Source organism: Rhododendron vialii, chromosome 6a, assembly GCF_030253575.1.
Source record: "Rhododendron vialii isolate Sample 1 chromosome 6a, ASM3025357v1".
Classification (NCBI taxonomy): Eukaryota; Viridiplantae; Streptophyta; class Magnoliopsida; order Ericales; family Ericaceae; genus Rhododendron; species Rhododendron vialii.
In genome coordinates this window covers 605493-628172 of record NC_080562.1, presented here as the reverse complement: position 1 = coordinate 628172, position 22680 = coordinate 605493, and the positions used below count along the sequence as shown (strand labels likewise).

Below are 22680 nucleotides of genomic sequence, written 5' to 3'. Positions count from 1 at the left end.
AATGAGGATGCTGTAAGCATATTACATGTATATTCTTTAATTTGTTGTTTAGTTATTTATTTGTGTTTAGTACCTTAGGTTAAATCATGAGTCTATTATTTAGATTTATTTTGTGTTTATTCAATGAAATCTTAGCCTTTGTGTGTTGTGAACCATCTGGACCATTCGTCTCGGTAATTAATGGTTTGGATTAAAATAAAACTTTTCCAGGGTGGAGTTCCCCTGAAAAGTTTTTAAAAATCTGGACCATCCATAACACTTTTGGACGTTTGAAATCACACAGCACCGTGCTATGCACTAGGTGTGCAGCACGCCCTGCCCAGTCCACTTGTACCTGTTCGGACAGTCACATGTATGCCTATTTAAAAATATTGTGTCCAGCCATTTCATGCCTCCAAAAAAATCCATAGAACACACATACACTCCGCATATAGAGTCCGAGAGAGTTCTACATAGTTTTGTTTGTGGGGAAGTGCTGTGTTTGCGTGCAAAAAGATCGTTGTATCCTGGGAAACGGACGTCCATATAATCGTGAACACCTTGGCGAAGGCGAAATCTGCTTTTAAGGACACAGTGACCCATCGCTAGACTCGATCTATTTCTTATTCTTCTTCGTCGGAGTTTGCAATCTGTGAGTTGAACATATATTTCCTTTACCAGTTCAATCGGTATCTACATTTACATTGAATTAATTAGTTTGTTTCACACAGTTTAGTACTTGTGTAGTTTTCGGTATTTGATTAATAAACCAAAAGGTTTTCCATTAGTTTCTGACTTGGTTTCGAATACACACAAGTGTGTTACATTAGTTTCTAATCTGTTTGTCTTTTTCCAGTACGTAGTATTTTCCCTCCTAATTTTCCAACACCTTGATCTTTTAAACACACAAATCCAAACTTACCTATAGCACCTAAGAGGTTTCAAATATGGAGTTACCCCTATTAGCAAACTTGGAAGTATTAGTGAAAAGCAAGGGAGACATTCTAGAAACTTGAGGGAGGTGTCTGCAGTTATTGAAAATATTAGGGAGATCGTTGAAATTTATGCTTTGTTTAGAACTTGCGGAAAAGAAGAGAAAGAAAGGAAAAATTAACGAATGGTACAAATTATTTAAGTAAAATTTAACAAAAGGAACTAGAGTTTCATTTAAAATTGTAGTTAAATGAATGTTTGGAGAGAAAGATGAGAGAAAATAGAAAATTCTAGAATTATGTACACTACATTTTTCGAACTTGCGGAAAAGAAGAGTGAAAGGGAAAAATAAAAAATTTCTCTCCCATTATTGTTTGATTTGGAGAGAAAATGAGAGAAAATAAAAAATTCTAGAATTATGTACCGTACATTGTTCCTTCCATTTTCATCTCATTTTCCTTCCTTTCTCCCACTTTCTTTGACTTCAAAACAATCAAACATAGTTACCCAAGTATATATAAAGGGCAGATGGATAGAGTAGCAAAGAAGAGATAAAAATGGCTCATGTTCATGTTGTTGCACCCGAGCCGAACTTAATAGGGTTCGGCTCGATTCGGCTTGTTTACAACCCTAAACCTCCCAATCAAACAGAGCAAGAAAGTGTATGCTCACAAGTTGGTATATAGTACCGTCGAGCTTGAAAGCTTCATAGTGGACAACATCTCTAGAAACCCCCTAAGAAGCCTGCCGATCGGCTCGTCTTTCTCCCCTTGTCTTCTTGTATTGCCTTCTGCTTCTTCTTTAGCTGCTCTTCTTCATCCATGCTTCGTGAAACCAAACGCGGGGGTCACGGAAGCAAGTTGTTCTCGTCGTTGCTTGTTGCCTCCTGCGTGAACCGTCTCATGTCGCCCATTCTCTTTGACGACTTGCTTTCGCGACTCCCACGTTCGGTTTCACGAAGCATGGATGAAGAAGAGCAGCCGAAGAAGAAGCAGAAGGCAATACTAGAAGACGAGGAGGAGAAGACGAGCCGGTCGGCAAGCTTTCTTAGGGTTTTTGGAGATGTTGTCGACTATGAAGCTTTCAAGCGCGACGGCGCCGTATACCAACTTGTGAGCATACACTCTCTTGCCCTGTTTGATTGGGGTGATTTAGGGTTGTAAACGAGCCGAACCTTCGGTGTTACCGTGTTAGTCAAGTACCATTGTCGAAAACATATTTGCAATGAAGGTTCCTTCCATGAAATATTCTTGATGGGTTTTCCTTTAAAGAATTAATGGTTCATTGCAGCCGTAATGAGTGTGAGGAATGTCTAGGTAAAGTTTGACTATTAAACTGTGTCCTTGTTCTAGAATTTGAGGATTAGTCGATTAGATGCATCCAAGGGCGGACCCACCATAGGGCACGTGGGGTGACGTGCCCCCACGCCCTTTAAATTTTATTTTATTTTTTTGCGGTTTTGTATATATATTATTTATGTTGAATGTATGTAAGTACTTGTTGGTTGGTGCACTAGTAGAGTTCTCTCCTTTTAAGCAAGAGGTGGTGGGTTCAAGACTTTTCCCATGCTCTCCTGACTGTGTGTGTTTTTTTTTTTTCCAAAAGGCTGAAAATAGTAGTGCATACCTTATTTTTTATATTATTCGTGGGTTCGAGTCTACTCCCATATTGCATTTGTATACTTTTTGCCCCAAAACTGTAATAGTAGAGTTAGTAATAGAAAAATAGATGATGAACATGTGATAATGTTGTTTTAATGCATTTAGTCAAGGTGCGCAAATTTGTCCGAATAGCTAATTATTAAAATACATATATACTTTAAAATTGTTAATTTATCATGAATGCTAAAATGATTTTGGAGTAAATGTGCTTAACTGTAACTCATATATTACGGTTACAAAAAAAATTGGTGCCCCTGCTATGTCAAATTCGTGGATCCGCCACTGGATGCGTCCGAAACTTTTTGGACATGCTTGCTGCAGATACCGACTATCTTTGTCTAGGAGATATACTACGGATCAAAGGCTCCCCCTCCCCGAACCAAAGAGAAAAACATTCTTTCCTTTTGAGCTAATTTCCACTTGCTCTTTGCGTATGTGAAAGAAACTATGAAGGTTGAAAGGATTGGGAACCAAATGTCTTCCTCTTTGGGCTCAAGGGCTTCACTAGTACAAAAGCGACTTTTTCCAGGATTTCTTTCCCCATTGTAATTTTTATGGTTGCTGCCTAAGGGGAGCCAGGTCAATAGATTATATTTTCAAAATCTTTGCACTTCACTATGGTTCCATATTCTTCAAGACCGCAAACCAAAAATAGTTTCCCCCTTCCTTGTACTTTCGTATAAGGCCTGTCCATCCAAATTCGAAGATGAAAAGGTCGGTGCCTCACTTGATCCCTTCTACTTCTTCTCTTCAGTGCTCGTTGATCTCTTCTGCGTCTCCCCTTCTCCAGCATCAATCGAGGAATGGCAAATCTAATGATTTGGTGGGGGGGGGTTTGTGGGATAGTATTTGCATTGAGTAAAAGTAGCATAATGTCATATAAGAAGTGGCTAAAATGTTTAAGGGGAAGTAGTGGGGAATATTGCTGCAGCAGCAGCAAATTGTACGGGAAATATTGCAACTGTAGCAGCCTTTTTATGTATTGGTTTGCATCCTATTCTTGCAAGTAGTGAAATTCTCTTGTGCAATTTGCCGGTGAAAGCGATATAGTCGTAATAGGCTTGTGAAATCTGCGGTTGAAGATGTCAATTGTAAAGTGTTGTGGATTCTAACAAATTTTACTTCTTGATTTCAACATATATTTTCCAAATGTCATAAACAAACTGGAGGGTATTCTTCTATGTTGATTGGGTATGAGTTTTAATTCAGGATATGATGTGCGATTACTGATGGACATAGAGAGCATAAATCCATCCTAGAGGAATTAGTTCACGTTTAGTACTAACACTTGGAACCTTTTATTTCTTTAATGAGAAGCTCTGCATCTTATTTCGAGCGAAAAGAAAAAGAAATTCTGTATTTTACTTGCGATACAGAATGAAGGGTTACTCACTTCCTGAGGGGATTGACTGTCTTAAGCTCCGTTAAGATTTTTGGGCTTTTTTCGTTTTGTCTTTATTCAAAAAAAATCGCGTTTGTTTTGTTTTGCGACAAACTTTTGAGGATTATTGATTCGTCTCGACGAGAGAAACCAGAAAAATAAAAAATTATGACATTTACTCATATTTTTAGAAATATCAAAGATAAAGCCCGCGAAAAAGCCCGAAAAGCAGGCTTAGCAGGCTTTATCTTAGATATCACAAAATAATATTAGGGTAAAGATAAATAAAAAAAAAATTACTTTTACGATTCCTCTCGTCGAGTCAAACAATAATCTTCAAAAGTTTGTCGCAAAACGAACAAACGAGAAAAAAATTAGAATAAGAACAAAATGTAAAAAGCCCAAAATGCTCTTAGCGGAATTCAATCGCTGCTTACTTCTGACCACTGTCCTTCTAAACGGAAAGACTTTTGACAGTATTGAACTTAACTTTGATAAAGAGAAGAAAAAATTAAGTTCAAGAAAAACTATTTGTCATCAGGGCGTTATAGATTGTGTGCTACTGTGTTGAGTGAATCATATAGCTGGAATCTAAATCGAGAAGTCGAATACTTTGAGTCTGTTGAGAAATTGGTTAAATCACTGCATGCGTAATGCATGAAGAACGCAAACAGAAAATTCGCCAAGATTTTAAGGTGATTTTCCAACTTTGTAGTTTAGCACATCTACTACTCATACAACGAGTAATTTTTACTGTATATTAAATCAAATGAGTACCAGATTCACATCACCAATAGCCATAATACCCTTGCATAGGTTTTGGGTGCGTTATCCCAGAGCCCCAAACATAAGTGCAAACGCAATTAAAACCGAATTAGGCTTCACAAACCCAACACAAGATGGTGGGAACATATGCAATTATAATTGATATTATGAAATGGCTTTCCAATAGTAACAAATGTGTGCAATATAAGTAATATGGTAAGGCCAAATAGCCGGAGAATGGAAGACATCTAGTTGGTCATGACTGTTGCACTCCAAATCTTAAAAACAAGCATATGTCATAGAATCTGCCTCAAATAATTAAGTTGGGGGTGCTTAAATGGGTTTGATAATTTTCCACTCTCTTACGAAGAAGAATAAATCATCTAGCTGCTTTAATCAGAATTCAGTTCGTTATCTTTTGCTCTGCATTCACATTTCAGTTCCGTTTGATCAATCCAACCCGAGAGAGGATTTTACAAACGAGTTTTTGAGGGGTAAATAGCAATAAGAAGGCGACGGCAGAGATGACTCTCCGCATGGGGCAACCCCGCATATTGGAAACCCGATGCACTGCCAAATTTTATTCGGATCATTTAGAACCCAACAAGTGTGTCAAACATGGGCTATTTTGCAAAAATGAGAAGAATAGTCGAGTGCCCTTTGCATCCGTAGTCCGTACAATGAGATAAAACTATTGACCGAACATTTTGTCTGGAAATGAAGCTAATCACTCTTCAGGGCGGCGTGCATGCCAATCCAATTAAAACCTTCTTTAGTTCATTTCGAACACCTTTATAACAGGCCTATCACTTCTCTCGGCCTCCACAGCATTTCCAGGCTTAGCTCTATCCGTAGGATGCAAATTACTGCAAAACAAACTCAAAGCATTCACATACCAAAATAAAAAGGTCCATAAGCCAAGTGATGCCGAAACATAATCCTAAATGTGCTCCTTTGAAAGTAAAACCATATTTAGTCCCAATGGCAATGAATGAAGGCCGGGGTCACTCACAACATGTAAAGTACGTACAGAATGACCATCCTCATGGCATAACAGAATGCCCAAGCAAATCATTAGACCAGGTCCCCGGCGAATTTGAATATGCTTGCTTAAGCCAATGCGCTCGCTTACAAGCCTAGGGCACTTATAAGTGCCAACACTTGAGGAAGCTTTATAACACCACTTTCACAAATTTTTCCTAGCCAGTGTAGGACGCTTAACTCTATATTTTATTGTGAACCGAACAACGGAGAGTATGCCTTGACCACCTGAATTAAATAACGATATCCAACAAATGGTCCTATTGATTTCCGCAAGAAACAAGATGAATACAACGCAACAACCTCAAACCATCACCAATAAATAATAGGACTGTACAAACTACATGGAAAGAAAGGAACCCAGTATGTTGTGCTACTAGAACTTGTATTACATAAAATACTACACAGGAAAGGAAAGGAAAATCCACTATGGCCCAAGCCACCATGATATTTATGTTCATCACCACCAAAATGATAATTGAAAGCACTCCTATTTAGACTTGTGAGCTTGTGCAGTGGTGATAAACCTTCTTAGAAATGCGGAAGAGTAATATATTAAGAAAACGAGAAGATCGCTTAACTACGTATCGCATAAACAGGACGGCATAAGATGGCATACACGATACGAAGTAGAATATGCCAGAATAATGGGCGTGTTTATGTGTTTATATGTCTGTATTTTATTTGAGTATTTGTTTCTTTTTTCTTTTTCTAGAGGGCAATAATCGGTTTGTGTGAACAAGTGGCCCTAGACAGAGCTTAATGGAGGAAAATGATTCATGTAGCTGACCCCAAGTGATTGGGACATAAGGCTCGGTTGGGTTTGGTTTGGTTTGAGGGCGATAAGCGGTGGTTTCTGGTTCCAAGAGTGACCCAGAATAAGAAAAGAAAGAAAAAAGACAAAGGTCAGAAATATTACCAGCTAACTTGGAGAAACCAACTTCCTGTCAACCTTGAGTGCTCTCCATATCTTTACGCACTTGATCATAAGCAGATAGCAGTGATGATCTCATGTTTGCTATTTCTATAAGGATATCCAGAGCTGTATGTCATGAAACAAAGATATCAAGTCCAAAATCGATATGCAAGCAGTGCATGCACACATGTATGGTGGGTGGATTGAGGAGGAATAATGAGATAGATGGATTTAGTGTCTCACTTATTACCTGTCTCAAACGAAAGTTGGGCATCTCGAAGCTTTGGTGAAACCAATTTTCCAAACATTGACAATGATTTTGACCGTTCCTGTTGAATCTACACCGAGAATGAAGATAATATGCGATCGATCCATATACACATTTCCCAACTCAAACAGGCCCAATAAAACATAAGATTTACCGATGTTCTCATCTTAATCCTATGCTAAAGTCACCTTCTCTTTGAGATATTTACAAACTTGGAGGCTGTTCGATACCCAAAACAGTAGAAAGTGAAAATTTGTTGCCATTCTTCAATAGTGCATGAGATAGCTAGCAACGGCATATCATTATTACGTGCGGTTGCTCATGGTTTGGCTTTACTTTGTTTTCGCAATTGACCATCATTTGGTCGGTTGGTTCAGAGGAATCATTGTCTTCTTCTTCTAATCGTATCAGAGCCTTGTTGGATTGGGCCAGTCCACCACAGGAGCGGGATATGGATGAGATGTTTTCGTTGGGCAGAAAGCCCGCCGCCCAAGCATCATCATCTCATCTAGCGACGGATGCCAGACTTCCCGCCACTGGTGAACCAGCCCCCTCTCTGACGCTCCCTCAAGAGAACCCACCCATCCAACATGTTTATGGACAGTTGACTAAGTTGACCTCAAGTTTAACTTGTGTAATTCAAAAGGTTTAGTGACATAAATCAGAGATTAAAATTAAGTCTAACCAAACAGCTCCTTTTAAGTTGTAGCAATAATGAAACTTTAAAGAATACAATCCTTAATCTAAAATTAGATTTCAGTAACTTAAAAGGTTCAGCAGTATAATTGAGCAACTCAATTGTTTTGTCTCACCGAGCAACCACTTTTTGGTTTTCCATATATAGAAAAGAACTTCTATGCATACACGCCTCTTTTTATGTCAAGGAACCCAGGTCTATGTACACCTCAGCATACACATAGAGCGGGCAAAGCCAAGGCCTGTGAGAACCATGGTTACCTAGTGCAGGTGGCCCCAAGGACTTGAGAGGAGTTCAATGCAGAACTCTGCTTCTCTCGGTACGGTCCTTACCCTACTGATCTAGGCCCCGGCGTTATGTATACAAGCATTTTGCATTGCTGAACTCAAGAATAAGTATTGAGATAAGAGTGAAAATCAATCACCAACAAGGCAATACCAGCTAAAATAAGAATGACTCTTAAGAGAATTTGATTTTTAAGACTGAATAACAAACTAGAGCAGGGTTGAGGAATACTTACTTGGTCCTCGACTGCAGCTGTAGAACCATTACTTTCGAGTATTTTCTCCTGAATTTCTTTGCACAAACAGACAATAGATCATTTTATTCCAAATCTAACCAGTAAAGGAAAACAAAATGCAGTGAACAGTAGAATCTCACAGACATTCTACGACGACATAGAACATGACTTCGGGCAAAAGTTGACCACGAGTGGGTAGAAGTTGATTGCCAAACAACACCGCAATTTGCCACAGCACCATAATAGTAATCCAGTAGAAAGAGACCAAAAAAATAAAAACATACCGGATGTTCCCCTGTACCGAAGCTGCGAATTACTTGATTTCCTTTCAGACAACTCATCCTGGTCAAATTTTGCTTCCTCAGAACAGCTTTTGTTATTATCAGGGGACACCCACTTGCACAAATTAAAATCAGGTTCCTTAACTGTAGAGTCAACCAACAATAACAGCTAAGAAAACTGCAATATACCAACACTAGTGAATAGTATATGTTCAGTTAGAAGGTTTGAACGTAAGACCGTAAGCTTTTGGGCAAGTGCGCCTACACAGATGAGAAGGATGGGCTAAAGAAAGTTGGAAATTGAACATATATTGAACCGACAAAAAGAACTTTTTTTTTCCTTTAAGGAGCTTTGCTTATCGTAGTCTAGGATAAAAAGGTGACTCTAACAATCCAAACTTAAAAAACCCATCTATAAAGTGGCAGAGCTTTGAAACAGTCCTTAACATTGTATGAAAGTTCTTACTTGAACTGGCAAAGTGCCAAAGATAGAGTCAAGGAATCCATTTAAGACAAAATTTCCGAATGCCCCTTGGAAAAGTTGCCAGGCCATTATATGCATGTTCTCACTAGATATGCTAAAGTGCTAACATAGACCCCATAATGGAAAATCGTTACTCATTAACAATGACAACAACATGATTGTTTCAAGAAGGATTACCATCTTCTTGCATAACTTGCAATGATGTAGCAGCACAGTGGTATTTGAGATCAAACAAGGCACTATTGATGCGTGAAGCGCCCATGGATTGTCGAGCACTGGCTAATTCCAGATATCCCTACATCAAGGATAAGTTTAGAAGAATTAGTGGTCCTAGTTATCGTTGTTACCACAAGTCCCAAGACCAAGATAATGACAAAGTGCTTTCTTCACTTAACTCTTCCAACATTAAGTGGAAGCATAACACTCATGTCAAGGATTCAAGACTTTGTGAATTTCTAGGTAACATGTAACCAATCTAAAACAAGCTAAAGGAGACATCATCCCCGTAGAACAACAATACTGTTCAAGTAAACAGTTCACAAAAACATGAATTGAAAATCAATTGATGCAGTTGAACTCAATCTTTATACTGCAATCTTTTTCGCGCAACGTCCAGAATTTGTGAATCCAATATAGATAGTATTTGTAGGAAGTAAAACATAAACTAAAGAAAAAGAAACAGACAAACAAACAATGAATCGTGAAAACAAGTCATTAGTTCATGAAAATAGGAATCTCGAATCAAGAAGTGAACGAATAATCAATTGCACCAAGGATGAGCAATGGGGCTACTAAATCTTCATTGGGTTTTGGATTTTTCACCTGGCGAAGTGTTGTGGATAATGACTCGAAAAGGGTCAGATAGCTATCAACCGAATCAAGAAACTTCAGGACTTGGTGCTCTCCTTTTTCTTCTTCTTGATCTTGATCGCTTCCAATCTCAAGATTGCTTCTTTCCTCTTCTTCTCCCATTGAAAATCAGGCGTCTTTGACGTTGGATTCTCTCTGTCAAACCTTCTGATTTCTTTTACAGAGCAACATCCAAACCGTCTCTGGTTTTTTTTTCTTCCCCGGGGGCTTCGAGTAAGTTTATCTTCTTCTTTTTTTTTAAAATAAGAATAAATGTTTACACCGGTGCGAAGAATTTAATCTCCTAAACTTATACCCAAATACACATTCATACTTGAGTAATGGCCCCATTTACACACTAGAGTGTGTAGTATGCGTGGGACCTATTATTCATGTGAGTGATGGGTATGTGTTTGGGTGTGATACTAGCACCATTATTTTATGTTTTTTATCCGAGGTAAAGCTGGAAATTTCGTGGGATTTGAGTTGGAAAAATAAGTTTGCGTTGTTAGGACTTGGACGCAGACTTTGTTCTCATGGCTGCAAATTTTTATCACAAGGACGCAAGGTTAAAAATTGAACTTTTTATGCGGTGCATTTTGGACTTCTCGGGCTTGATTGGCCTTGTTTATCTCCATTTTAAGTTCAAAACAATTGAAATAGTTTCTAAACAACTTTTAAAATTCTTTCTAAGTCCTCGTTTCGTTGAGGTTCTTATTTCTTTGTTTCATGAGACAGATAATTCTCTTATAATATATCACATTTAATTAAAAAAATAAGTACTTAAATAAGGAGTCTGTTTCTCCTAAGGACCACCTTAACTTAATAAAATAAGGACCTCCATTTTTCGATGTAATTTCGATGATCCAAGCCGCTCAATGTATTCAGAACGTGATTTTAAGGGTACTCGCGTGAAATCAGCAAAAACAAAGACCGAAAAGGCTTCATCCGAGCAATTTTGTTTGTTTTTTATCGAACGGTTCAAATAAAAACTGCTCGGATGAAGCCCTTCGCAGTCATTTTTTTTGTTGATACCTAGCGAGTGCTCTTAAAATCATGTTCTGAACACATTGAGCGGCTCGGATCATCGTAATTCAAACGGAAAATGGGAGAAATGGAGAGGTCCTGATTTTAACTAAAATAAGGACATTCTCATTTGAAAATAACTACTTAAATAAATATTTATTTTTCTTTGCAAGAGGGGGCCTAAGCGGTCTAAAATGTTTTCCTTGCAAAAGCAATCCGAAATAAAATATTTTAAAAATTAGTTGTTTTGAAAACTAATTATATAAAAGTTGCTTGGAGGTCCTCGGTCCCACTAAAATTGTGATCATGGTAAACTTTTCTGTGGACGTTCAATGGTAGAAAGAGTGTAACAAAACTTTCGTGGCCACATTGATATTATAAAAAAATTTGTGGATGAATGTTTTGACGCGGACAGTAACATGACTTTCAGAAGATAAGATTTCTTAGTAATCATAGTCCCTATGTCTATTTCATCTCTGGAAAGTCAATTAAAAAGTGTTTATAATTTTAAGATTGAAAAGACAATCTTGAGAGGATAGATACATGAAAAAAATAAAACTTCCAAAAGAAACTAAAATTAGGTTGGGGGGATATATACACGATTTCTAATGAGTTGTAAAAGTTGTTTCCTAATGCTTTTATTTACTCTTTAAAAAAAAATGTAAACATTTTATATAGATTTTTATGGTGTTTTCTCATTATTAATGAATTTTGACGATAGATTTGTTTATCTTCTATTGATAGTTCCTTTTTCTATTCCAACATGATAAAAAAAATTAATGGAGTTTAACTAGAAGAAGAAAACAGTATAAATACTGACATCGATCAGTCCCATGCAAAATAAACATGGAGAGCAAACTTACTTCACTATTCATCTAAATCACTACGAATCCATTTCCAATCTCAACCTCAGCCTCTCATGAACAATCGATCCCACTCTTATTTTGTTACGACGGGACTATGAATTAAGATCCCTTTTCAAGTAGTAATTCTCACATGTAAAATAAAAATTCCCTTCGACTTTACACAAAAATTCAGTTTAGTCCTTCTAGTTTCAATTTGGAAATTCAAACCTTTGATTTAGGATTATGTTTCAATGTGAACCCTCTATTGCATTCCGTCTATTTTTTGGATGGAAAACATGCATGTGCGTCTCACATGACCAAATGGGAGGGATATATTTGTCCATTAATTCCTCCTTCTTCCAGCCATTTCCCTTTCCTCTCTCGAAATCCATGTCCTTGCAAAAATTATCCCTTCCCAAATCAATACCAAACCTCCCAATGAAGACAAATTCATTTCAGAGCAAATCATTCAGCTTCCAGATTCAGAGTTCACATTTCTTATCCTTTTGTTTGTTTTCTGAGCAATCAAGATGATTAAAATGTGTTAAAAATGGATGGAATGAAAATCACTCGTTCTTGTTTTATGCTATCCTCCTCTCTACTTCCTTGATGCACTCAAGCACCACAATTTCCCGTTGTCATCTTGGTATGTACCCTTTTCCGAATCACAAAATCCAGATCAGCTTCAGAGAGAGAGAGAAGTCCAGAAAAAACTTTTTCATCTTTCAACTAAAATAGCTTTTAAAATCAAAAGGAAAATGAAATTCCTATGGAGTGAGTTCTTTTCTGAAATAATAATAGTAGAAAGCAAGTTTTGAAAACAGTCAACTACACAAATTTTTGGAAAACTGTTCCAAACTTTGTAAAAATAGTCTAGATAGAAGAAAGCTTCTATCCAGTAACATTTCATTGCTTAGCCGAAATAGACTTTGAAAATCCTACAAATTGAGTTCTTTGATCCGATTGGAAAAGGTGAATTTTTTAGCCAAAACAGATTTTAGAGACTTATGCAAATTTTTTAGTTTTGATTCTGGTTTAAGCTCTATGGTAGCGGTGGTGGCATAGGAAAGAAAGTAGGGAGAGGGTTTGATTTGGTGTGGAGGTGGGTGGTGGTGGTGGCGGCTTTGTTGATGGGAGATAGCAGTCGTGGTTGGAAATGGGTTTGGGTCGGAGACTTTGGGAGGGATTTGTCCCTCCAAGGGAGTCAGGAGTAAGGGAGGGGAGGGGAGGGGAGACAGGAGAGGGAAAGAGGGAATTGGGAATTATACCCCTCCCATTTGATCATGTGATTTGCACATGTATGTTTTCCGTCCAAAAAATAGACGGAATGCAACGGAGTGTTCACATTGAAACGTAATCATAAATCAAAGGTTTGAATTGTCCAAATTAAAACTAGAAGGACCAAACTGAATTTTTGTGTAAAGTCGAAAGGATATAACATAAATTTTTCCTAATTTTTTTTTCACAATTTCATTTGACAATCAAACAATGGTAAAAACTTTATCAAATCATATTGCCCATAGTAAAACTGAACAGTCAGAATCAAACCAAACTTTTTTATGGGAGAATTATGTTTCATTTAGGTAGATACTCATGTCAAATAGGTTTGATTTGTCACATAAATGTCGAAGATAATGGCTCCGTTCCGCTAAGAAAAATAAGTACTTATTTTTTAAATTAAAAGTATGTATTATGAGAGAATAATTTGTTTTGTAAAACGACAAATAAGTACTTAAAAATAAGAAACTTAGCGGGTTGAGACCTAAGTTTACCAAATGAATTGAATATCACGTTTAAAGGTCATTATACAAGAGGAAGATCACATTAAATGATCATTATATTAGAGGAAGATTCAGGCCAAGAAAAATCATTAACACCATATAGGAGTACACGGACAAAACGGCCAGCTGGTTTTTCCAAGTTATGTGGGGACACCGGAAGTCGAGAGAGAGAGGGTGGCTGGCTCACTTGTCTTTGGTTCTCTCCTCTCTCTCTCTTGCTCCACGATGAGATACTTGAATGTTTGAGTCAATTTATACGTATTTCTGTTAATTTATTTTTTGATCGAATTAAAGACAGATCATTTACGTTAAGACTAAAAAATCCGAAGAATCGAACGCAACAAATTGGACTAACCCTCTCTCTCTCTCATGTTGTTCGGCTAATCGACTTCGACTAGAGCCGACGACTGACTATTGGGCATCAGTCAACTCTCTCTCTCTCTCTCTCAAAGAATTTTCGTTGTGTTCTTCTGTTGTTTTCTCCAACTGTGCACGCAGTGCCATTTTATTCTTTTTACACTTCCCCCCGTCCCTCTCTCTCTCTCTACCAATCCAGGATCCAGCCTCTCCCGATTCCAAAGCAAAAAAAAAACAAGCACAACAACAAAACCCTAATTCCAGAACTTATCGAGCTACTAGTTCCTTCGCTGTTTTACGGGGCTATAGCTTCTACCTTTCAGTGACAGAATATGGCGTGTCGCCGCATGAGAATTGAGCTTCGGCGATAAGTCCCTGAAGTTTGAAGAATTCACTCTAAGGTAACGGTTTTCTTGGCTTCTCAATTTCTCTTTCAATCTGTGCGTGTAATTGCTGGCGAATTATATGCTTTGAGAGTATGTATCTTTCTTTTGATTTTGATACTACTGTCATTGACTAATACTAGCTGAATGTCAATCTAATGACCTAATTCCCATTGGGTTGAGATCAAAGATGTAAGCTTTTATCTGTATCTGCTGCGGCGATGCTCAGCTGAATTATTTGGAATTACTCGTATTGTGCCAATAATTCATGGGTATTAGTTGGTTCAATCGGGATGGTTGTAAAGTTTGCGACTTGCTTTGGTACTGCTGTCATTGACTAATACTAGCGGAATATCAATTTAAATGACCAAAATTGCAATTGTTTGAGATCCATGATTTAAAGTTCTAATCTGCATCTGCTGTGGTGATGCTCAACTGAATTATTCAGAATCTCATATTGTGTTATTAATGGTTATAATTTGGTGTTATGGTGATGGTTTGTTAGGTCGTGGTTGTATGGGTTTTTTCGAGAATAAAAAGGTAGAGGAGGGAACAATGGATGGCAGGGTTTTTTAGATGGAAGTAAAGGTTGTATGTGCTAGTGATTGCGAATACCACAAAAATCCCTAATATTCCTCATGAGTCATGACAAAATGGAGAGCTTGATTATGTGAAGCTGACTGGACGGTATGAGAGAGAGAGACTTTAGCTCGCTAGTTCTGATCATAGAAGTAGGGTGTAAGAGCATCTCCAACAGTGCCTAACCAAAATCCCTACCCGAAGTGCCAAATTTTATTGTAGCTAGCCACATAATCCATCCCCACTCCAACAGCCTAACCAAAATGGCTATTCAACACCCATTTTGATTTAATTCGAAAATGTTCACATACATATGTACACACACATATGTATAGGAATAAACGCCAACATTGAGTACATATATGCATGTACCCGTGTTCTTCTTCTGTCCACGGAGTGCCTTTCTTCTTCTCGACCTCACCGTGTTTATTCTTCGCTGCTGAACTACACGAGATCTTACTCAACTCGGTCTCCCACCCGAGACTCGTCGAAGTTACTCGGCAGCTCGATTCGGCCGGAGTCGATCTCGAACACATCCTCCTGTACCAGCACCTCGTAGCTGTAGCAAATGGTGGAATTGGCGAGGAGTTGCTGAGCCTTGGCTTGGCAAAACCTCCGTTTGGACAAAATAGCGAGGCTATAGGAGATGCTCTAAGTTGGTTTGCCACTGAACTTATTCCGAGGCCTCCTTTTTTGTGCTACACACTTCATGTTATGGAATTTTTGTTTGATGAGGATATGGAATGCCACTATGCTTTCAAACCACCTGTCCTATGTTTTCTCCACGAATTATTCTCTTCACCTCTTTGCATTTCTGTTCATTTTTCAATCAGTGGTCTAATAGTTGTTCTGATACGAAGATTGATCTAAGTAATTTGAATATGGTTGGATGACAGGTACTTACTATTCGATGGCTGAAAGCTGGGATGGAAGTACTGATCCTGGTAGCCAGTCCGATGAGAGCTATCACTTTGAGAGACTACACATAGAGCCCATTTATGATGCATTTATATGCCCTTTAACTAAACAAATCATGCACGATCCAGTTACCTTAGAAAATGGACAAACCTTTGAGCGGGAAGCGATTGAAAAGTGGTTTACAGAGTGCAGGGAGAGCAGAAGAAAGCTGGTTTGCCCGTTGACGCTAAAAGAACTAAGGAGCACAGAATTAAATCCAAGTCTAGCGCTAAGGAACACCATTGAAGAATGGAATGCCAGGAATGAAGCTGCTAAACTTGATATGGCTTGCAGGTCTCTATCTCTGGGCGGTGCAGAGAGTGAAATTCTACAGGCTTTAATGTTTGTTCAGCACCTCTGCCAAAAAAGCCGGTCAAATAAACATGTCATTCGTAATGCAGAGCTGATACCTATGATTGTTGACATGTTGAGGAGCAGTAGTCGTAGAGTCCGCTGTAAAGCTTTGGAAACTCTTCGAATTGTGGCAGAAGAAGACTCTGATAATAAGGTGGTTAACATGGGCATGGATGCATGTTACTCATCGACATGGGCATGGATGCAATTGCTTCCTCTTAGTTATGTGTTGATGTTTTCATTGGGTTTTGTAGGAAATATTGGCTGAAGGGGACACTGTGAGGACCATCGTTAAGTTCTTGTCTCACGAGCAATCCAAAGAGAGGGAAGAGGCTGTTGCTTTGCTGTTTGAGCTCTCCAAGTCCGAAACTTTGTGTGAAAAGATTGGTTCAGTTAATGGAGCAATTCTTATATTGGTTGGAATGACCAGCAGCAAATCAGAAAATCTTTTGACTGTTGAGAATGCTGATAAAACGCTGGAGAATCTGGCAGTTTGTGAGAGTAATGTTCGACAGATGGCTGAAAATGGTAGATTACAACCTCTTCTGACGTTACTCCTTGAAGGTATCTCCACTGTCATACATAGTTATGCACTTTTTTTTTGGCTGGAAAGCAATTACCATCATTATTTCTTTGGGTCAACTTTGTAGTTGCAGAAGGGATAAGGCACATTCCATCTTTGTGCTTACTCGACCAAATTGTGTCATAATAAAGAGCGCCCCAAGCGTAGGGCTAGGTCAGTTGTAGCATAATAAACTTGGAAGTCCGAGGTCGAATCCACAGGGAGCCAATGGAGCTAGGCCGGAGGTTTGATTTACGAAGGGTTTTTAGCGTTAGGACCGCCAACCTTTGTTCGGCTTTGAGACGGCCAACTTTTGAGTTATTGAAATTCTCTCTACCTCCTAACTTGATTGAAAATGAAGTTTGACTAGAAATTAAAAGCGGCAAGGTCTAGGGGTTCACTCCTCCCATAACTTAGGTCATTCAACACTTCTCTTTAATAACTCAAGTGAGAGTCATTGTCATTTGATCTCACTCGGAAGATTTAACCTTGAAAATCAAGTTTAACTCATACAACAAGGTTTGGAGATGGAAAGGAACTCATTTAGGCATTTTATCAAACACCTAGAGTGACAGAGTTCCAAGCATGCCGTGTGCCAAGGAGACTTGTCGACACGGCATCAAAGAAGTTAACAACCCTAAGTTTAGACCAAAGATTAGAGTTCAATAAGTTCTTTGAGGCATTTTGGCAACACTTAAGAGTGACAAAGCTCCAAGTATTATATGTGGCAAGAGATCAAGTCCTTGCCTACACATAATCAAAGAGGTTAACAACCCTAGGTTTTGTTACATAAAAATGAACTTAATCCATTCACAAACCACATTAAGCACAAAAAATGAGAGAAGCCATTAAACTACCCAAATCATGGGGTAGAAATCACCCCATGACCAAGCCTATTCGACTACTCACTCATATTCGAAGGACAAGACATAAGCATAAAAAGAGAAACGTGATTCATTGACGAAAATGAAAATAAACTTAAGATTAATGAAGATCTCAACAATACGAACAACTTTAATAAAAGTGAAATACCTCAAAACTCAAGTAATCAACCTCTTTTGTAGAGAGATTGAGAAGATAAGATGAGAGGAGGTAGAGAGAGAAGTTCCTAGGGCTGAAAATGAAAGATATCCTCTCAAAATGAGGTTAAAAACTATTTATAGTCCCAAACATTCGGGATAAAAAAGTCTAAACTACTCCTCAAATGTCCAAAAGTCGGGCATAAAATCTGCAGAAACTTCCAGGTGCTACGGGTATGACCATTTTTGAGCTACCGGTAGTAGTCTCGTTTTGCAATTTTGACACAGCTTCTGATCACTGGCTACGGGTAGTACCATTTTGGGACCACGGGTAGCGGCTGGACAGATTTCTTTCTCCTTTGTTTCTTCAGCCTTTCTATGCCCTTTGGCCTTCCGTTGTCCAGCACACCCTCCGAAGCTACTATTCATCATTCTTGGGACTCGGTGGCGGAGTGGCACAAGGCCTCGGGTGTATGGAAACCCTTAGAGTTTATCCATGGCGTCAAAACACGCCTTATTCACGCGATTCACCTGAAAACGCCAAAAACACACATTTCGTGCAATATCGTTCAAATCAAGCAAGTTATGCACTTGTGTGTGACAAAAATGAGAGGGATAAGCCCTATTATTTACACTATTGAGGGCTTATCACTTTGTTTTTCAAGAATGGATGTCACGATTTTTCATGTGAATGATAGTCTGCTGTTGGAAAGGGTTCTATCTTGTTTTTGCTGTACAACTTACAAAACTCAATGGGACGTACGTTGATGTTGGGGCTTCTAGGGTTGAGTTGATCGCAAGTAAGAAGATCAGAGAATCAGAAATTAGTAAATGCTTAAGTAGTGTATCTTATCAAAAAAGAAGAAGAAATGCTAAGTGTTACACCCCATTTGATTCTTTTAACATGGGAAGATAGGTCATTGGACATTATGGTCAGATTTGTGATCTCGATTACTTTTTAGCTGACTTTTTTTTTCTCCAAAACAAAGCGCATCGGGGGTCCTTTTGTCCTGTCTCCCATCCTCTTCACTTTTTCCAAAAGCAGCATGCTTGATACATTTACTTTCAATTTTCTGGGACTGTCCACAATAGTGTTTTAGATTGCTTTAATCTAGGTCTTCATATCCTGGGACCAAATTTTCTACTGTTTTTTATTTAAAAGAAAAGCTTTCTACTGTTTTAGTCTAGTAAATTGTTGTTTCAATACTTGGTCCATAGCAAGAGCTGGCCCACCCAACTTGTTTTAGAGAGACTTCTTGGCTTACATCTTTAGACGACTGATGAGTTAGAAAGAACAGCAAAGCCTCTATTATGGTGCATTAAAAAAGGTCTTCTGGGGCAGTTAACCCTAAACATAAACCTTTAATTTGCCCGCAAGCTTCCTCATTGTAGTAAAGATGACCTCGGAGTGAAAACTTATGCTTAAAGTGCCTCTTTAGTTGAAACTCTGAGTTGATAGAACTTGAATGTAAATGTATTGAAGAAGAACAGGTGCAAACTTTTTGTTTGCTATTAAAGTTCAAGATAGACATTAGGAAAGTAGGAGAAGAGAAAACTTATTCCTGCCCCAATATTAGCACTTCTTTGAATGAATCTGTTTGAGACTGAATTAGTAAAACCATTCAAATTGAGTTCAAGATTTTGTTATGGTGTTCCTGTGGGGTGTATGAGGTACTATGTAGAAGGGCAAAACTGGTTCTGGACGTAGGGTGTCACTATTGGACGCAGGGTGTCACTATTATGCAAAGTCCCTGAGCCCAAGTCTTTGTACAATTCTTGTTGAATTTTTTTAGCAATTTTGTAGTCCCCTGATCAATTTGTTTCCATCTTGTTTCACCAATAAGTAATCCTTAACAACTTTAGCTTAAGAGAGCTATATATGTTTCAAAAAACCATTCGTTTCTTCAAAAGGGTAGGGCCGTAGGGCTGCAAATGAGCCAGATTGAGTCGAGCTTTAGATGCTCAGATTCATTTGATATTTTTTAGTGAACTTGAGTTCAAACTTGAGCCAAATGAAAATTTGATGAGCCAAACTCGAGCCTCGCTTGTCAAGGTTTGAGTCGAACTCGAGCTTGTTCACGAGCCTTAATATTTATGCTCACACAGGTCTAAAGCGGCAAATAAAGTTTTTATTATGTACATTAATAGTTCATATATGTATAAAATTATAAAAACATGTGCATCTATTAGTTTATAGTACTTGTTAAAGTTGATAAATCTTCAAGTTATAAAATTTTCATTATGTACGTATATAAGATTATACATATACCAGTTATATAAGTTTAGACATATTCAAGTTTATATATGAAATTCTCACGATATACACATGCTCTCACAACATACAAATGCTCCAGGTTCACGAGCCTAATCGAGCCAAATACTGTCATGTTCAGATTCGGCTCATTTATTAAACGAGCCTAAAATTGAGGCTCAAGTTCAGTTGGTTTAGGAGACGAATCGAACTCGAACAAGCCTTTACCGAGTCGAGCTTCGAACAGTTCACGAAGGGCTTGGTTCATTTACAGCCCTATGCAGGGGCAGCATTGGTGGCTGTTTCTCTTGTGGTAACTGTTTGGTATCAGTTGCTGGCTATATGCCTTGGATTGGTTAAATAGTCACGACTATTTATATTTGGACTTAATTACTTTTCCTTGTGTTTCATAAAGGCATGCTGGGTTCTTTTTAGCTAATGTTGTCTTGTTGCCACATCAATTTTGGCAGGCCCACCAGAAACTAAGCTTTCCATGGCTTCGTACCTCGGTGAGCTGGTTCTAAACAACGAAGTGAAAGTCTTTGTCGCCAGAACTGTTGGCTCATCACTAATCAATAATATCATGATAAGTGGTAACATCCAGTCCAGAGAAGCCGCTCTAAAAGCATTAAATCAGATATCAGCATTCGAGGCAAGTGCCCGGATTTTGATAGAGGCAGGTATACTTCCCCCTCTCGTCAAGGACCTATTCACTGTTGGCATGAATCAGCTCCCTATGCGACTGAAGGAAGTTTCTGCGACGATTCTCGCCAATTTAGTCAACTCGGGTTATGATTTTGATTCCATTCTGGTGGGGCCCGACCACCAGACTCTCGTGTCGGAAGACACAGTTCATCACCTACTACATCTTATTAGCAATACTGGTCCCGCGATAGAATGCAAGCTTCTCAACGTTCTTGTTGGTCTAACCAATTCTTACACCACTGTCTTAAGTGTTGTTGCCGCCATTAAAAGCTCTGGTGCTACCATAAGCTTGGTTCAATTCATCGAGGCTCCACAGAAGGAATTACGTTTGGCTTCCATTAAACTCCTCCAGAATCTCTCTCCACACATGGGTCAGGAATTAGCTGACGCTTTACGTGGCACAGCTGGCCAGCTTGGAACCCTAATCAAAATCATATCAGAAAACATTGGAATAACAGAAGAGCAGGCAGCAGCAGTGGGGCTTTTAGCAGATTTGCCGGAGAGGGACGTGGGCCTGACTCGCCAGATGCTAGATGAAGGTGCTTTCCAGATAGTCATTTCCAGAATCGTCAAGATTCGGCAGGGTGAGACTAGAGGCAGCCGTTTTGTCACACCCTATCTAGAAGGGCTTGTTCGCATTCTTTCTAGGGTTACTTTTGTCTTGGCTGACGAGCCTGACACACTCATGCTCTGCCGCGAGCATAATCTTGCTGCGGTCTTCACCGATCTGCTTCAGGCTAATGGACTTGATCACGTACAAATGGTTTCTGCCATTGCTCTAGAGAACTTATCCCAACAATCGAAGAATTTGACAAAGCTGACGGAGTTTCACCTTAAACCGAGTCTTAGTGCAATTCTCTTTCCGTGTTGCCACAAACCGCCTGTCATAACAGGATTGTGTAGGGTCCACCAAGGGACTTGTTCGTTGAAAGAAACATTTTGTCTCTTGGAAGGGCAAGGTGTGGAGAAACTGGTGGCTCTTCTAGACCACACTAACGAGAAGGTTGTTGAGGCTTCGCTTGCTGCATTGTCGACTTTGTTAGATGATGGGGTGGATATTGAGAAAGGGGTGACGGTATTGTGTGAGGCTGAGGGAATCAAGCCTATATTGGATGTGTTACAAGAGAATCGCACAGAGAATCTCCGACGCAGGGCAGTTTGGGTTGTTGAGAGACTTTTGAGGACCGAGGACATAGCTTATGAAGTTTCTGGCGATCCAAATGTGAGTACAGCACTTGTTGATGCTTTCCAGCACGGAGACTACCGAACGCGACAGATTGCTGAGTGTGCATTGAAGCATGTTGATAAGATACCTAACTTCTCGGGGATCTTTCCAAACAAGGGATGAGCCTCCTCTGAATGCTTCGCTTTGCGTTTGTTGCTGCATTTTCCCCTTCTTTGTCAAGGCGTTTGGTCTGAATCTAGTATCTTGGCTTGTCGACGATCACGGGGAAGGCGGATTATGTTGTTCTGTTTTATAAATTTGTAGAGGGTTTTACAAACTGTCCATTTGTTCTTATTAATTTGGTTGGGTTAATCAAGGGTTTCATATGCTGTACTTTCTTTTGAGTGGTTTTGTACATTTTTTAAATTTTATTTTTGTATTTTTTCAGATCGGGAATAAACAGATTTTGAACAGAAGATTCAGTACCAATTGTGCAGTAGTTTTCCTCCTCACAGACTTAACCCCAATAAGATTTTTATACCAAAAAAGTGACGTTTAAAACTATTCTTGCACTAACCAGAAGCTATCCATTGCAAGGGATCCGGAAATGCACTGCGAAGCATGTAGGGCGTATCACAACCGTCCGTGAGTGTTTTTAACGGTTTAGATTCAAATGAAATTTTTCCGGAAAAAAGTTAAACTTTTACCCGGAAAAGTTTCATTTTTGTCCGAACCATTGAGAACACTTATGGACGGCTGAGATTTGCGATCTGCCCCACAGGATCCCCGGGTCACAGGCTAAACAGAAGTCAACGCAACCAACAGCTATACCTTATCAAGCAAGTTTGCTAATAAAATCTTCATCTTGGTGCCAATGATCAAAGACTGATTGGTCAACTGAAGTTGGAATCAATGTGCCAG

At 38.9% G+C, this 22680-nt stretch overlaps 2 protein-coding genes across 3 annotated transcripts; one reads left to right on the top strand and one right to left on the bottom strand.

Moving 5' to 3' along the window:
• Positions 1 to 5273: 5273 nt before the first annotated feature.
• LOC131330815 (uncharacterized) lies at positions 5274 to 10016 on the bottom strand. Of its 2 annotated transcripts, none has more exons than XM_058364550.1 (7): positions 9749 to 10016; positions 9104 to 9221; positions 8446 to 8586; positions 8162 to 8217; positions 6927 to 7014; positions 6680 to 6802; positions 5274 to 5585 (listed from the first exon to the last, which is right to left on the bottom strand). In XM_058364550.1, exons 1-6 carry the CDS (start codon positions 9896 to 9898, stop codon positions 6708 to 6710), a joined length of 648 nt encoding a protein of 215 aa, XP_058220533.1. In that variant the 5' UTR covers positions 9899 to 10016; the 3' UTR covers positions 5274 to 5585; positions 6680 to 6707. The 2 variants fall into 2 exon arrangements, with proteins under 2 accessions (XP_058220533.1, XP_058220534.1); XM_058364551.1 differs by lacking the exon at positions 5274 to 5585 and adding an exon at positions 5631 to 6307 and having other exon boundaries at positions 6679 to 6802.
• Positions 10017 to 13801: 3785 nt separating this feature from the next.
• LOC131330814 (U-box domain-containing protein 44-like) lies at positions 13802 to 22241 on the top strand. Its single transcript, XM_058364549.1, has 4 exons — positions 13802 to 14185; positions 15643 to 16211; positions 16312 to 16621; positions 20360 to 22241. Exons 2-4 carry the CDS (start codon positions 15657 to 15659, stop codon positions 21940 to 21942), a joined length of 2448 nt encoding a protein of 815 aa, XP_058220532.1. The 5' UTR covers positions 13802 to 14185; positions 15643 to 15656; the 3' UTR covers positions 21943 to 22241.
• The last annotated feature ends 439 nt before the right edge of the window (positions 22242 to 22680 follow it).